Source organism: Ptychodera flava, chromosome 6, assembly GCF_041260155.1.
Source record: "Ptychodera flava strain L36383 chromosome 6, AS_Pfla_20210202, whole genome shotgun sequence".
NCBI lineage: Eukaryota > Metazoa > Hemichordata > Enteropneusta > Ptychoderidae > Ptychodera > Ptychodera flava.
The window spans coordinates 22,110,959-22,128,729 of record NC_091933.1 but is presented as its reverse complement, the minus strand read 5'-3'; the positions used below and the strand labels follow the sequence as shown (position 1 = coordinate 22,128,729).

General features: G+C 35.8%; 1 protein-coding gene across 1 annotated transcript; it reads right to left on the bottom strand.

The window, feature by feature from the left end:
* Window positions 1-20: 20 nt before the first annotated feature.
* Window positions 21-17,288, bottom strand: LOC139135170 (uncharacterized). The gene is made up of 7 exons (XM_070702429.1): window positions 16,886-17,288; window positions 8,340-8,545; window positions 7,790-7,967; window positions 6,791-6,990; window positions 4,486-5,160; window positions 4,074-4,162; window positions 21-3,263 (listed from the first exon to the last, which is right to left on the bottom strand). The coding sequence occupies exons 1-7, from the start codon at window positions 17,109-17,111 to the stop codon at window positions 2,996-2,998; spliced, it is 1,842 nt and encodes a 613-aa protein (XP_070558530.1). The 5' UTR covers window positions 17,112-17,288; the 3' UTR covers window positions 21-2,995.
* Between the last annotated feature and the right edge of the window lie 483 nt (window positions 17,289-17,771).

Genomic DNA, 17,771 nt, shown 5'->3' with positions numbered 1-17,771 from the left:
GATCGATGGCAAATTCAAAATGCGTGTAAATGTATATACCATATTTATTTCACATCAATCCTCCACCCTGAGTAGTGAGAGGAAGACTTTATCTTACACCTGATTAAAATATCAAATTTATTACAACAATTAGCAGGTCTTTTTCTAAAGCACAGTTAAATAAGTCTTGAAAATATGTCTGATAAGAACTTCAAGGAGCTCAAAAGGACTTCATTTCATGTGAGTTGAGACTGCTTTTCTTTCTCTTTGACAACTGTGTTGTTGATAACAGGATAAGAGGAACACTTACACATGTCAACGAGCCTTTTCAACTAAAATATTTAACCTGAGTACCGTTTACCCTAGATACCCTGATTAGATTATCGACAGATGCTGGAGCTGTTCATGTTTTGGTTTTTTATGCTTCGCAAAAAGTGGTGTAACATTTGGTGCAAGTGCTGGCACACCCCTGTGAGTGTTTTTAACATTGACATTGCCTGTGCTAACTGAATATGGCCAGGTCACCCTCCGTCATATTGTTTTACTCATAAAATGCTTACTGCATTAAAATGGAATTTGCCACATGAAATATATGTGGTGTAACATTAGCTCTATGTACATTAGCGACATTAAAATCATGAGGAAAAAAAAATTAGCTGCTGAGTTGATTTATCATTTTTTTCAACATGTGAATTCAGGCTAGAAGTCAACATTTCTTTACATACATTGATAACTTCAAAAGACTACAGAAAAATTACAATTTGCAATCTCAACAACTGGGACACTTTCAAGTTTACTTGAAACTGCAGCAATTATCAGTGACTTCAAGCTTGTCATCGACTGGCAGCCATCAAAATAAAAACTTCTCCAAAGTAGGCTGTACATGCATTCTGCATGTACATCAATCGCACACTCACAGATCAGAATAAAGGTATATTAAGTACAAATTCAACAAGTATTATAAAATGTGAACCAAAATGGATATACAGCATATATCAGCCCTGCTGAGGAGGGTGTTTTCACCAATAACTGTTGCAATTTCAAGTACACTCAAGGCAATGCCTTGTAAATTTTAAATGTCTGAGCTGTCTAAACTGTGAATTGCTTGAACCTCCTCGGTAAAGTTATGTTTAGTTTTATCAAATTTCCAGCTTTGAGGTTCAAGTGTTTTCTTCGACCACATCTGATATCACCAACACTCATAATTGATCCTTGCGATTGCAATTTCCAAGTTTTTCCCCACACTCACAAAAGGTGCTGGATGGTTGCATTCAAAAACAACGACCCTTTATAAGGATTGTTAGGTTATTTCTGTTGTTGTAAATGCTGGCTGTTCACTCCAGAAATTCATCAAAAACATTTCAGAAAATTTAACAGACACTCTGAAATATGTTTCTAAATTAATCACTGTCAGATTGCATTTCACCTAATAATAAGAAATTTTGTTTTTCATCCATGCCGATGTAAAGAATGCATTTGCATCATGTTCATTAATTTCATCTTCGTCGTACGCGTACTGGTATATTTAAAAAAGACAGCTTGCTAAAAGGTCTCATTATTATATTGAAAAAAAACGGACGAAAAACTGTACAACGATTGGAACTAATTTAGGATAATTGGATTTTCATATTTTTCAAAATTTCTTAAAAGTGTTAGGTGCCATGTAGCTGAATGCTGTAATATTGCAAATTACTCATAAAAACAAGTGTGTGATATAAAAAGAAAAGCAGAAGAGATTACATTTGTAGATTAAATCGACATTACTTAGTCATCCAATTATCCCAAATTAGTTCCAATCGTGTTCTGTACAGATGAAAATACATAATTACTTATGAAGTAATCATAAAAAATGTTAGTCTTCAACAATAAGACTCTATCATTTTTTATGATGATATGTCTACTAAATATATGAGTGTATTTGCTTTACATACATCCTTTTTTTTTAAAATTCAAATTAATCCTGACTTCAATCATACATTAATTGGACAAATACTATTCTGTACATATGAATTGCCACCTTAAATCGGCTGTCATAGGTACATGAAAATACTCCCTTGCTAGCACCAAATGATTTGCATATCAATTTGAAAATCCTAAGCTTTGCAGTGATTGGCTGAGAAAGGATATGAATATGTGACCGGATTTCTGATTAGGCCAAAAAAAATTGTTTCTGGTCCTTGATGCTCAGGAAAAGTGATGTGGCCACACAGTTTTCTTTTCCTTTTTTTTTCCTTCCTTTTTTTTATTCCTAACAATGCAGGTTTGGCACCATTGATGCAACAGTTATTGTCTTTTATCACTGGCTGCATAATACTTCCATTTTCTTTCAAGTATTTTTGGACATGCAAACAGAGATATCAAGGATAGCTGTACTGAGGAGTATGTAACCCCCCCCCCCCCCCCCCCCCCCAAAAAAAAAAGCCATAATGCACAGGTTCTGAAATGACGCAGGTGATGACCAGAAACAATTTTTTTTGGCCTTATATACAACTTTTCAACATAGATTACAAAGGGCTAGGAAATCAATTGACGCCATGGTAACTTAATCTGTTGAATAAACATACAATTTTCTGACCCTTACACTATAACGAATGTACAAAATTTATGGCCAAGTTTTCCTGTTTAGAGATAACTATGATCAAATTTTCAATGTGGTCTTTCGAATGACAATGTAGTATAAATAGGTAGTATAAAATGAAAGAGGCAAGAGAAAATCACCATATTGTACAGCTTAATTCATTTTTTTCTAACAAACTGAATTTTCTTGGAATGATGTTTCATTTATTGACTGTTATGTTTATCTGCATTAATTTGTAATTGTGGCATGTCTGTTATAATGATCTGATCAATGACAGCCTTAGAGTCACAAACAATGCACTCATATGATTGAGGGCGCTGTACATGTCCTAAAATGATAATGCTGTACTCTATCGAATAACATTGGTAGAGCTACGGTGATACAGGGACTGTGGTAGAGCAAATCTGTTTTTTGTTCATACTTGTGTACACCACAAAGTTACTGACCAAATCTTTCTACCGTGGATTTCTCAAGCCATTCTTTATGGCTTTTCTCTATGTCCTTGTCAACTGGAATGGGATGTCGCAGAGTGAGAGGGGGTCCTGCATCACTTGCCGCAGCGGCAGAGTTCTGTTTTATCGGCAACTGATTGCTGCCGTACCACGCCAAGAGCTTCTCCAGGGACTTCATACGAGGACCACTGCGGTAAAAATACCACTCTCCCCTCTTCTTGTACAGTCTGAAGTGCCTGATTTTTCTGCAATACCTGGTGGTAAGGAAGACAAGAATTTTGTCTTTTTCAACTGGTACTACAGCTTACAGTAATCACCGACAGAATGCTAGCCATCTTTATACATTTTATCACTGTGTTCAGATTATATGATTGAATCTGCTATCAAACCAAAATGCTTTTTACTCAAGAATTGACATCCTTTAGAATAGACCACTAGAGTCATTCATAGATTGACAAACTTCTATTCCTCTTTATGGTTACTTTCAGCTTGGTAAATCTGTCCTAACTGGGAAAGTTATCAGGCCAAGGGTTGTCTGGAGATAAAGCTTTCAGTTTAAAACACAAAGCCATGCAAGGACACACATACTTATACTGGACTGATGTCAATATTGAGGTCATGATGATGAAACTTCATGTTTTATTGCACATGAGAAACCTTACATCAAGAGGAATTGACCGACTGAAAAAATGAGAAAATAACATTTGAACTCTGACCCAATGAGATCACCCAGAGATTTTCCTAAAATTACAGTGCAAAGTATTAAATGACCTGCATGCATAATTAATGTGTAACCAACTTTTCGAATAGTCTTCCTATCTTCCTTTACTAAAAATGGTCTCAAACATCTGCATTATTTCCAACAAAATTGTGAAACACTGATATTCATATAACAACTTCACTTTTTTGGCATTCAAAATATTCTTTTTAAATTTATATATGGGTGATTTCTTTTATTACACTGCATTCGCTTCCGAAAATGCCAACTGGCATGGAAGATAAGGTGAGCAAGAATTTTTGGATAACTCACAGTCCTAACACAATCTTTATACAATTTTACTCACGTAACACTGACGGCTACATATTTTTCCTTCGTTTCACGTACCAGATACCAGCCATCTTGCTGAAGATACTCTCCCATCACCCTTGTGATCTAGAATTGCAAAGACAGTAAAATTACCTTTGAAAGAAATTTTGGCAAAACAATAAAAATGACAAAATGAGAGAGATAATAGACACTACACTGTAACCTACATAAAGACAATTGATGAAGACTGACATCTTGAAAAGATTTGCTGTACGTGTCTGACTGCAAGGCACCCTCCCTGGTATGGAATGCACTATTTTACATTGATCAGGTTGATTTCGTTATTTGCACCACTGGACTAAACCCACATTCACTGATGAAACTGAGAGTCTGGCTTTAGGAGACACTTGTCTGTTTATGGATATTTATCAATTTGGAATGACACGTACCTCTTCCTTGGCATCTGGCAGGTGTGGATGCCAACTGGGAATTGTTATCATGTCACTATAATCGTTTTCAGCCTCATTCTCCATGACAACTGCAGTTTCTGCGATAGTGATGGCAGTGGTGCTGCTGGCCATGCTAGCGGTTGTACCACTGCTGGGCTGATACGGAGTCACATGTTGATCTTCGTCTGTTTTACAATGGGTGTCCTGTGATGCCAGGAAACGCTCCCTGTCGGCCGCACTTTTGAACAGTGGCATGTACAGGTCTTCTGCTTCTCCCGGCGGAAGATTCGCCAGTCTCCGTCTCTCCTGTTCCGGCTGATCCAAATTTGCAGATTGATCATACCAAGCACTTGCCTCAGTCCTTAAAGAGCTACCACTGGCAGTCTTGCAAAGCGGCCGATGTCCGTGTCCTGCACTTACATCGTCCGTACTTGAGATTGCTTCATCATAGAGAGGAGAAGGCTGCATAAAACTGATGCCAGAAACTTCACCTTCAGGGTGCACTGTTTTTGTAAAGACTGAGTTACTCCCTAATGTCTCCCCTGTTTTTCCGACCTCTTCTTTTCCAAAAGGTGTATGTGAAACCAGGTGATCATCATCCTCATCATCTAGTGGCACAGATTGAATTTCCCTAGCAGATCTTGTTTCCTTCTTTCGTATTATTAGATGATGATTCTTTTGGCGCAAAGATAAACAATGAACACAGTCAGCATCACTGTAGTAGTCAACACAGGATTTAGGAATTTCTGTGATCTTTGAGGGTGAATGGTTTCTTAGTGTATAAAGTGTTATGTGATTATCATTACAAGCCAGGCAGTTAAAAATCTGAATTTCAAAAAAACCAAACAAATAAAAAATGTGTGTTTCCAGTAATCCAACCAACACTATTTAAAACCCTCCACGCTTAGATTTTCTTTCATTTTCAATGATCACAATTTTGCTGAATTTGCTGTTTTTTGATGGGAAACACTGAAATAAACAAGCGACCTGTTGGCCAATACAGATCTGCCAGTTATGTACAGAATAAATATTTGTGACACTTGTAGAAAGGTGGAAATTTTTGATAGCTAATTTCAGGATGGCCCAACAAAAAATGTCAAAAATACCTGCAAAAATACACAATTGAAGATTTCATCATAATTTGAACATTTCACACTAAAATCATCTAAGAGAACATGTCAACAAAGTTATCAGAGGAGCAGTTTTTTGAGAAGCATCTTTTTTGACCAAAAATGGCAGAAATCGCCCCAAAAATCATTATTTCAATACATCATAAACTCGATAATCCTTAGGAACCTATATACCACATATCAAAGCTGTCAGACAAGCGGTTTAGGTGAAATAAATTTTTGACCAAAAATGACAAAAATCGCCTTAAAAATACAAATTTGTATATTAAAATTTGAACAAACCTAGTGAACTGCACATCAACTTTCAAAGCAATTTGACATGCAGTGTCAGAAAAGAAGGCAATTGTTGATGGATGATGGACGGACAGACAGATGGACGGAAGGATGATGATGATGGACAATCAGCCTATTTGATAAGCTCCGCATCACTGACAGCAGAGCTAAAAAGTTGTTGAATGATCCACATTTTTCCTACAGGCTTATTGACGGAAACACACAATTTTTTTATTCCAAATCTTGATATTTACATCTTGATATAAAAGAAGAAAGGGCCCTCATATTTGTGCGATATTTTACTATTTAATGCACCACTGATTGCAACATATTGAGATAGTGATAAACATATCCAATTCAAGAGCTATACTGTACCCCTTCTCACACCATAATAGAAAACAAACTTTGCATGACATGATGTTCGAGGTTAAGCAGAGTACATTATGGAGTGCAAAGTTTGCTTGAGTCTATTAAGGCCTGGAAGGGGTACATTATTGCTATTTTTTCATAGTTTCGGCAATGCCAGGGAATTTGTAGATGTAGGAAACATCTGGGCCCACAATGCTGGATAATTAGAGACATTATCAGTAACAACCTTGGGGGGGGACATCACAAAATTTGCTGGTATAGACAAGGCTTTGATATAATTTTTAACACTGATGTCTGACGTTCCATATGGTGCAAGATGAAGCCTCTGCGGAAATGAGAATTATTGAAGTACATATATTCTATGTCATACAATGGAAAGGACATCAGGAGGTCTGTTCCTTTCCACCGTGTCACCCACTGAAATATTTATCAGGGCTGTAAAGGAAAAAAGTGTCTCCTCTGATTCTTCAAGAACGGCAACATTTTGATCAGTTTAATTTTCCGAGCACTTTATAACAGCCCAAAGGAGTTACCTTTACTTGTCCAACACTAACTTCCCAGTTAACAGTAACACATGGAATTTCTTCAAACTCAAGATGGTCCACCGAGAGACCGTTGATCTTCAAGTCATCTCCTAATGCTTGCCTCAGAGTGACCTGAGTTTCTACATCAGGCACTGATAGGTCAATGGGCATGTCTTCCATCTTTAAAGTGCACTGAAGTTGGCAACGTTCTGGTACACAATCACAAGAAAAAAAAAATTGGATGGTGATCGATTCAGGAGTGAAAAGTTAAAATCGATATCCCAAGACATATGTAATGGCTGGTACATTTACAATTTTACAGTATCTTCATGTCTTCGAAGGAACATTTACTGAACCTTTCAATCTCCATATGTTGATCTAGTATTAGCCTTGCACATACAACTTATAATATTTCTAGTCTGGACTACAATTCAGCTGTCGACAGTAAAAATGAACATTTCAGATACAAAGGTATAACGTTGATAGATTGAATACTGGGCACTTCAACATGATTTTGAAAGTTAAACACAAAAGCATTTGAAGAGACACAGCAAAAAATCAGGAAAACACATCAAATGTGAAAGCTTACGGAGCTTTCAATTGATATGGCTATCCAACATGGACAATCAGGCACCAGTCAGGTGTGCAGACTTAGTGCTTCCATCACACAAGAATTCTGGATTCAAACTGGACTGTTGACAATGAACATTTAATGATATGAGCTGATACAGATCAATGTTGAAATTGAAACCATCATTTGTCATATGTACTAATCACTAACTTGTAAGATTTGTTTTTTATGTACCACAAATCATGTACCACACATACCATGTTTGTTCTAGTCATAAAGCAAGACACGTACAATGATGTCTCCTGCCTCTCCTTGTATACATTAAAGTCAAACAACATCAAACAAAACAACTGGGTTAAACCAAGATAATGGTCTCAAGAGTATACACTTCCGAGTTGACAAAACATTTCTGATATCACACAATATCACTTTCCTACCATCTTTCTGTGCTTCTATTTCTTCACCAGGTGGCATCTGATCAAATCTCACAACTGATTGGTTTTTAGACGTGTCTTCTCTAACAGGTGGCGTCGGATCAGATCTCGCAACTGATTGGTTTTCAAAATTGTCTTTTCTAATGGGTGCTTCTCTCCTATGCAGCTTAACATGATATCCCTGTGTCAAAATAACAGTAACATTAAATGCAAATATTCACAAAGGTAATTTTTTTGGCTGTTCTCAAAGTCAATAGTTTTTTTGTGTGTGTTTTCCCTTCCATTGGTATCAGACTGCTAAGGGACCCATAATACAGTAGTGGTACGTTACATGAACAAAAATGATCGGTGAAAGTAATCTTATTCTATCTGGTATTCAAATAATTCACAGAAAACGCCCCAATAAAAGGCCAAATGTGATCATGTACGATTTCACAATGGAGGTCAATTCCTCATTCAAGTCTAAGATCTAGCCTATGTACAATTTGACAGCCATGTATGTAAACTTACAGGACAAATACCAATCCTTTCCATTAAAATTACTAATAAGTACCTTGAATTTGCCAACTTTGTCATTCCAGTTGACACCAATACCAGGGATATCTTCAAAATAAAGTTCTTCTTTCTTCAAGTTTTTCTTCTCCAGCTTCCCTTGCAGAGCGCCCTCTACAGTCATTTCTTTACAAACATCCAAGCATGTCAGATCAATATGTTCTTGGCCAGCAATTTCACACGTGCATGTAAAGGTGCAATTACCAGCTGAAAAAAAAAACATGTTGTCTGACTCAAAGGAATATCTTCTAATGTATTAGGTCAATGTGAAAGTGGTTAATGAAACAATTTTAATGAACATTCAATAAACTTGCATTTTACTAAAATTTTAATGCAGCCAAAAAAAATTGCCATCCCTCTCAGTGTTACAGGGAATTCTCCCTAGGAAGAATTGACTCCAAGGTTGCTGCTGACAAAATGAATAGCTAGGCATCTACATATCCAATGTTTATTTTGGTTTGCAAGTATTATTCTTTGCTTTTCTTGCATTCGAGAATCTGCCGATAATTAACGCTGGCAATATTGAATAAAATTTGGGCACCTGGTATTGTTATATATATGAAGTAGGGTATTTATTTTGTCGATTGAATCTCATTGTCAGATTTATGATGAAATTACTGTCATACTTTTCCATTGCCATCCAAGGGGTGTAGAAAATTTTGGTTACAGGTGGCAAAAAAATGTAAAGGTGGTTACAAGCAGTGTATGTGCACATAAAAGTTTGTTCAAAATGTCCTGATTTTTACTTAAGCTAAATTTTCCCAGCTGGCAAATTTTAGCTGACAGCAAGTTGGTGTTGCCGGCTGCCAGCTATTTTCTACATCTCTGCATCTACTCTACATTTTTTTTTATCAACTTTTCTGAATGTTGCAAAGTAAAGAGTATGTGCTTCGAGAGTAAAAGACTTAAACTTTCCCTCACACTTTGATAGATGCAATTTTCAACCATTCTCTTACTAAATCAACGATAAAATGGGGGGGGGGGGGGGGGGGGGGGGGGCACCATGCAAAGTTTGGAACTAGCGAAACAAATAACCCAAGATTTACCGATATTTGAAATTCAAAATGGTCACCACCCCTGTGTTAACTCTACGGGGAAAAATTAAAAAAAAATAAAAACTGTAAAAGTTTTCTTTCTCCAAAAGCTTTAGAATGAGCCCCCACAAGTGGGAGATCAGAAAAGAATTATCAAAATTTAAGAGTCTGAATATCTGTCCCCGAGGCATGTTGTTCACTTCGATGTGATCCATCGACCTATCTCGTCCTGGCTATGCCCAGTGTTGTCTCACTCTTGAATCAGATGTACCATCAACTTGCTCTATTGGCGGTGTCATCTTGGGCTAGCTCTATTGTGCATTTGTGCATACTATCCAAATAGCCGGATGGTTTCATTTGGAGTTATCTACAAGACTTTCACGTACCTGGGGCTCTATAGCTTTTGTCAACAAGGAACTGTATGATTCACACCGTGTCTTTAATTGTTTACTGTGAGCGAAACTGTTGCAAACATCACAGTCCCTTAATGGATGGGGGGACTGTTTGAACAATTTATCTTACTCACTCTCACCAAGTGAAACGCACAAGATTGCAATTGGTACCACCAGAACTTTTTATATCAAATTGGGTTTTTGTTGACATGATTGGAACATCAGATTTTCTCACTGTGCTTTTTGTTACCACTTTTTTCATTCTTTTCAGCTTTTTAGCACTTAATCACAATCTTGCCAAGTACATTATGGAGTGCAAAGTTTGCCTGAGTCCATTATGGGCTGGAGGGGCAGATACATATTGCTATATTTTATAAGTTTTGGCAATACTATTGAATTTGTAGAAACATCTGGGGCTAAAATGCCGGATAACCGGATACATTATCAGTAATAATTTTGGGGATGACATCACAAAATTCACTGGTACTGACAAGGCTATAATACGACAGCTCTTATGACAGATACAGTATTCGGGGAATTGCCCTGGCAATACTCGTGCCGTTCACTCGTAGTCCAGTCAATCTACGAGATTTTGGCACCTAACTCACCACAAATTGCAAACAGAATTTTTTTCTTCAGAATGCATTTTAATGAGGTACCCAGAACAACATATAAAAGTTTACTCGAATCCACCTTGGGAAATATGTCTAATTTGCATAATAATAATAATAATAATAATAATAATAATTTATTTATAAAGCGTCAATATCCACAACAAAGTGATCAAGGACGCTGTGAGAAAATTTACATATCACAAAAAGCAATTAAAACAGTAATAAAAAAAAAAACTACAATAAAACCATCTAAAACCAAAGTCTAAAAAGCAAATTTAAAAAGGAAAGTTTTAACATTAGTTTTAAAAATTGACAGGCTAGGAGAACGCCGAATATCTAATGGAAGACTGTTCCAGAGTATGGGAGCTGCCACACTAAACGAACGATCTCCATACTTCTTTGTGCGCGATCGAACCGGACGAAGTCTGAACTGGTCAGCTGACCTCAAGTTACGACATGGAACATAGAGTGATATCATATTTGAAAGATAACTGGGAGCAAGCCCGTGAATACACTTAAAAGTCAGGACTAACATCTTAAATACAATGCGCTGTGTCACCGGTAACCAATGCAACTGGTACAGAACAGGGGTGATATGAAGAGAGATTTTTGAACGAGTTACAATTCTTGCAGCCATGTTTTGAACACGTTGAATCTGAATGATTAAATTATTCGGAAGTCCATACAACAGAGAGTTACAGAAATCAATACGAGATGTGATAAATGCATGGACAAGTTGTTCTGTGGCAGACCTTGATAAATATTTACGAATACGAGCAATGCGTCGTAGATGAAAGGTTGCCGTACGGCAGATCTCTGAAACATTAGGTCTCAGTGTGAGATGAGAATCAAGGATGACGCCTAGGCTTTACCTAGGACGCCTAGGCATAAATCAAATATGGCAGCCAACCATCCAACAAAATAACATAATTGGCTATATATCACATATTAAACAAGCTACATGTATTTCAGTTATTTCAAAGTCTGACACTAGTTATTTGGCTCAGGGAATCATTTGGGGGTATAATGTTTCATATGGGCACTTCATTAATTTGCGTAATTCCAATATGGTGGCCAACATTCCTACAAAAGACATTTTCGGTTATATATCATGTATTAAACAAGCTCTTTCAGTAATTTTAAAGTTAAAAGTATATTTCTTAGGCATGGACAAACGATTTTCGAGATGCAATGATTTGCATAGGTTATTTGTTAATTTGCATAAATCCAATATGGTGGCCAACATACCTACAAAAGACATTTTCTGTCATATACCACGTATTAACCCTTTGGGCGCCAAAGTCTATTTTTGTCAACTTTTTAAAATGCACCACAGTCAATTTTTCTGCTTTTGCCAAAATTTTGATAAAAAATGTAGCTGATGAAAAATGATATCTATTTGGTCAAAAATATCAAAAAAACATACAGAAAAGTTCACAGAAATTGGTAAAATATTGCATTAAAATTTTAGTGTAAAAATTACAGCAGTCAAAGGGTTAAACTAGCCGTTTCAGTGATTTCAATGTTAAAAGTATATTTCTTTGGCATGGACAAACAATTTTCGAGATGCAATGATTTGCATAGGTAATTCGTTAATTTGCATAAATCCAATATGGTGGCCAACATACCTACAAAAGACATTTTCTGTCATATACCATGTATTAACCCTTTGGGCGCCAAAGTCTATTTTTGTCAACTTTATAAAATGTACCACAGTCAATTTTTCTGCTTTTTGCCAAAATTTTGATTAAAATCTGTAGCTGCTGAAAAATGATATCCATTTGGTCCAAAATTATGAAAAAACGTACAGAAATGTTCACAGAAATTGGTAAAATATCACATTAAAATTTTGGTGTAAAAAATTACAGCAGTCAAAGGATTAAACAAGCTATTTCTGTGATTTCAAGTTAAAAGTATATTTATTTGGCATGGCCAAATGATGTTTGAGGTGCAATGATTTGCGTTGGCACTTCGTTAATTTGCATAAATCCAATACAAAAGAAATTTTCTGTCATAAAATGTATTGAACAATCTATTTCAGCCATTTTGAAGTTAAATTATATTTCTGGAGCATGAAGAAACACCTTTTGTGGTTCAATGTTTTTAAATGACACTTTGATGATTTTCAGAAATTAAATATGGCTGCCACATTAATGCCCGAATAGCTTCTAATATAAATAAGATTATGGTAGAGTTTTTAGGAATAGGAATATCAAGAAAAAACTGTCAAGAGGGCACTGCACCCAACGCACTGTATTTTGCAAATATTCTTCCAATTTTTATTTATTTGTTAACCCAAGATTAAAAATTGGTTAGGCCACCTTTTGGCTTGGCAAGCAGTCGTAAGTGGCATGATATAAAAGGGTTAATGTATGCAAATGTATGCAAATCACCCGAATTCCTGCTTCCCTTTTATCCAAATTTCTAGATTTCCAAAGAATATAACTCTGTTCCGGCTGGGTCATATTTTCTGAAATTTTCACATTATGTTTTTAAATGCTATATAACAAAACAACCATTTTGTTTTGCAATAAATTTCTTACATTTTGAATTAGAGGCATTTTTATTTTGCTAACCATGATTTTAAGCACTTTTTTGAATGTCAGTCGTTCAGCCCATGCCATTTTAGAATGAGGATATACTCTTGTTTCAAGGGAAATATTACATTTCACAAAATAGTTTGTAAGGCTTTCCTTGTCATTTTAGATGAGAAATATTCCTTCGAAAAAAACTGTGTTGGCAACGTGCAGCTCCACATTAAGTCCTTGAACATTTATTTTTAAAAATGTAGAAAATATACAATAAATTTACATACAATAACAGTCCATTTACGAATAAGTTTTATTTTAATAGGTGTCTGTGATACCTGAATTCGTTAAAATACCCCATAAATATATTGTATTTTGAAAAGAATGTTAAAGCAAATTTGGTAGACTTACATCTTTGACTTACGAACGGATTCAAATACGTATATGTTGATGTGCATTTACTATTGAGATGGAAGAGAGTCATACAATTTGAATTATTTTGTGATTTTTCTATATATGACAACCGTAATGATTGTTAGTCGTCTAATAATAATCTCTTTCTGAATATAACATTTGATCCATCTTTGTATGGCATTATTTGTGATTTTAATAGGTGCTTTATACTCTACAGTGTTAAAACATATAATCTTTAATATTTCTGTTTTAAAAAGTCGTGGACAAAATCTTTATTTTCTAATTTAGACTGAACCCCTTCCTTATGGACGAGTGCATCTTTGGTACCGGTACATCCCCCTAGATGATAGGCAAGAAGTCATCACATATAACAGCAAAAATACAATAAACACAACAAAGATAATAACAAGGCAAAAAATAAATAATGTGACCAAAAATAACACATGCCACAATACAGACAAGTTAAAACTTAACGCTGATGCAAACAATGTCAGACTCTTAAAAACTTGATCAACCCACAAACTCACAAAAATTGAAAATTGCATGCTTAGCAAAGACTTAAAATTAATTCAAACAACTCATTAGCCCAACAGAATCCAACTGTTACACGATACAAACATGTACATCTGGAAAATGACACTTGGAAAAATGACTCAAGATGTACTTCTTTGTATTGTGTAATAAATCGATTCTGTGTTTGGATTAATTGTAAGTCTTTGCTAAAGCATGCAGTTTTCAGATTTTTTGAGTTTGTGTGTCCAGAAAGTTTTTATGAATCTGACATTGTTTGCAATAGTGCTAAGTTTCAATTTGTGTGTATTACGACAATTTTTATTTCGGTCATATCATTTTTTCTGTTTTTTTAGCTTTGTTGTGTTTATTGTATTTTGCTGGTATGTGTGATGACTTCTTGCCTATCATCTAAGGGATCTTATAAAGATGCACCCATCCATAAGGAGGGGGTTAAGTCTAAATTAAAAACTAAAGGTTTTGAACACCCCTTTTTTTAACAGTAAACATTACAGATTACATGCTTTGACACTTTAGAGTGTTAAACACTCTTACAAATAACGAAAATGCCACACACAGATGAATTCAATGTCATATTTTAAAAGAGAATATATCATTCAGAAGACTAACATTCATTAACATTAACAGTCGTCATACACAGAAAAATCAAAAAATTTTAAAAATGAATGTCCAAGGACTTAACAGTTTCTTCTTGATAGTTTAATAGTGCTAAAATCTATACCAAAACCGTTATTTATATTAGAAGCTATTAAGCCATGGGCATTAATATGGCAGCCATATTTAATTTATGCAAATTATCAAAGGGCCTTTGTAAAAATTGAGCCACTAAAAGTGTTTCTTCATACCCAAGAAAAATATTAAAACTTTAAAATCAATAGCTTGTTTAATGCCTGGTTTATGACCGACAATGTCCTTTGTAGAAATGTCGGCCAGCATATTGGATTTAAGCAAATTAACAAATACCTATGCAAATCATAACATCTCGAAAATCGCTTGTCCATGCCAAAGAAATATACTTTTAACTTTAAAATCACTGAAATAGTTTGTTTAATACGTGGTATATGACCGAAAATGTCTTTGTAGGAATGTTGGCCGCCATATTGGAATTATGCAAATTAATAAAGACCTATAAGGAACATTATACCTCCAAAATAATTCCCTGGGCCAAATTACTAGTGTCAGACTTTGAAATCACTGAAATAGCTTGTTTAACATGTGATATATAGCACATTAGGCCAAAGTAATTAAATTCTTTGTTTTGCGTCCCCACCCGCCTAGGTTTTTAAGGTTTTCATGAAAAACACACACAGTGTATTTGAATAGGAAATTTTAGGACATTACCGCTTAGCTTTTCTGAACTAAAAATTTTGTTACAATTTTTTATTTGCTGCAATCAAATTACATTGTGTTAATTTTCTTGTGTGTGTTTTTCAGCCGCTTAGACGCGTACCTTTTCCCATTGTGAGTGGACGCAAAACAAAGAATTTAATTACTTTGGCCTTATGTTATTTTGTTGGATGGTTGGCCGCCATATTTGATTTATGCAAATTAGACATATTTCCCAAGGTGGATTCGAGTAAACTTTTAATATGTTGTTCTGGGTACCTCTCTGAAATGCATTCCGAAGCAAAAAATTCTGTTGCAATTTGTGGTGGGTCTAACTCTATTTTGACTGGACTATCGAGTCACTTTCAGCTTATACATCATAAAAAGTTTATGCACCAGCTTGCGGCAATCAATAGAGATTGTAAGATGAATGAATGTGTATTTCACCATAATGGTAAACATCCTGTAAAAAGCATCCATCGTTGTTTGTGTGCCCAAAAACTTATCAACTCTTACACTTGTGAGCAGTGTTTCTCATAAGAATTCTATGTTGCTATGCATTGTGGGTAATTATCCTACATATGGAAAAAGTGCATGGTAATATTCAGATACAGCATGTTTTTCTCTCCTCAGGATTTTAGAATGATATTGACAACTTATAAAATGAGTGTTGTATGGAAAAATGTTTAATGGCTCTTATAAAGGTATGAACTTGGAGGGTTGCCAGATATTGTATATACGCAAAAATGGCAAATTGCAAAAATGAGAATTTTGACAATTTTTTAAAACAACAATGAATTCTAGGGTATAAAATCAAAATGATAAATTATTTGGAGTATTTTGGTGGCAGTCGCCGGAACTCTGCTTAAAGGTTGCCATGCTTGGACTCCTACGACTGATGTATACACTGTATCTAAGGTAAGTTTGTGATTGATGAAAATTTAAACATGTTAAAAAATTGTCAACAATGAATATCGTAAAATTTAAATGTTGCAGTTACGTTGACTTGATGCATCTACATATCATGCATGAAAATACATTGTTTGTAAACAAGAAAGTCGCACACGCGCAGTTCCGACGACTGCCTCCTTTAAACATGATAAAAGGTCGTAGAGGATGGTTGGTGCATAAATTATGTATGACGGAATACAGGCAATAGCTTTTCATAAAACAATAAATGAATGTATTTTTTAAAAACCAATACACCCAAAGAATCAGAGAAAAAGTGTTTAATTCTGTCCTGATCGGAAAGCTATAGTTCTGTGAAACTTTACATGTTCTCTTTCGTTTAGCACTGTATTTCAATCTTCCTATGATAAAAATATAAAACTGTTCGTTGGATATAAATTTAGTAGCTTTAAGTGGCCAGAAACTCGCAAACAAACCGCGTTTTAGTTGGTGTACAGCGGACTTTTGAAAACAGCGTTTTAGTTGGCGTACAGCGGACTTTTGAAAATTCATCTCCCCCCCCCCCCCCCCCCCCGGGCGTTTCACCTTCCGGTTTCACCTGTACTAGCTCATCGTGTATTCTGTCTTGGGGACAAGATTAGGCCTTCGATCGCCTTCGAACTGAGAGCCCGCTCCGTGGTTGTACTCGTTCCAAGTATATCGGCAGTGGTATATCCGTACTGTGGTTCATCCAGATTTCGAAGTTTTAACTTCCGCATTGGAATATAAAGTCGAGTCATGAATGACCTCGTTGACTTACCAAGACTACATTTACGAAGAACTTCAAGTACGTCATGTCTCTCCATGATAATAAGACAGTCTTCTACGGTCTTCACAGTACAATGCTTCCCCCGACGCTTTAATTCGTCGAGCAAAATCCTTCCGGGTGTTCGACCATGTTTGACACCCTCCTGTCGTATGCGTGTGATATTTCGTTGCTGAAGTTCAGGCGCTCCGCCAAGTCCTGCCAATCCTCGGCAGTGCATAAGTTCTGAGTGAGGAGGACGCCCATCCGATCTTTCACGGCGTTAGTGACAGAACTAAACGGTTGCATCTGGATTTCACTCCAGTTACGCGGCAGACCATTTCCAGCCATCATTTGAGTGGCAAACAACTCGGGATTCACCCGTTGTACAGTGTTTGACCAAATCAAAACAGCCAAAGTACACGCGCCCTCAATCGGCAAGACTTTTCTCATTTAAGCTATGGTATGTCACAGTCCTGACCCTCTGGACTTTGGGTATGCACTTGATCCAGAAGATAAGATGACAACAATGGGCAGTAAAATAAAGTTATATTATTTTTTATACCACTTCATTAGCTTATCTACTTTTATGGTAATGTAGACACGTCAGAAGAGAGTCTTCTATCTTACTCACTGTTTCCACATCAACAGATACTGACTCGACTGCAAATGATTGCAAAGACTTCATTAAAATTATTCCATCTGGTATTAAAGAGGAGACAGATATTATCGTATGTGCAGATGACTGTTAATATCAGAACGAAGTTCTTTAAAATGACTTTGGCATATTGACTGCATATAACACTTAATATATAATATATAATTATATAACATTTACATATAAATTTGGGAGAATGGGATATTGTAGTAATGTTGCAAGCTCATCTACTTGAGTGGTATT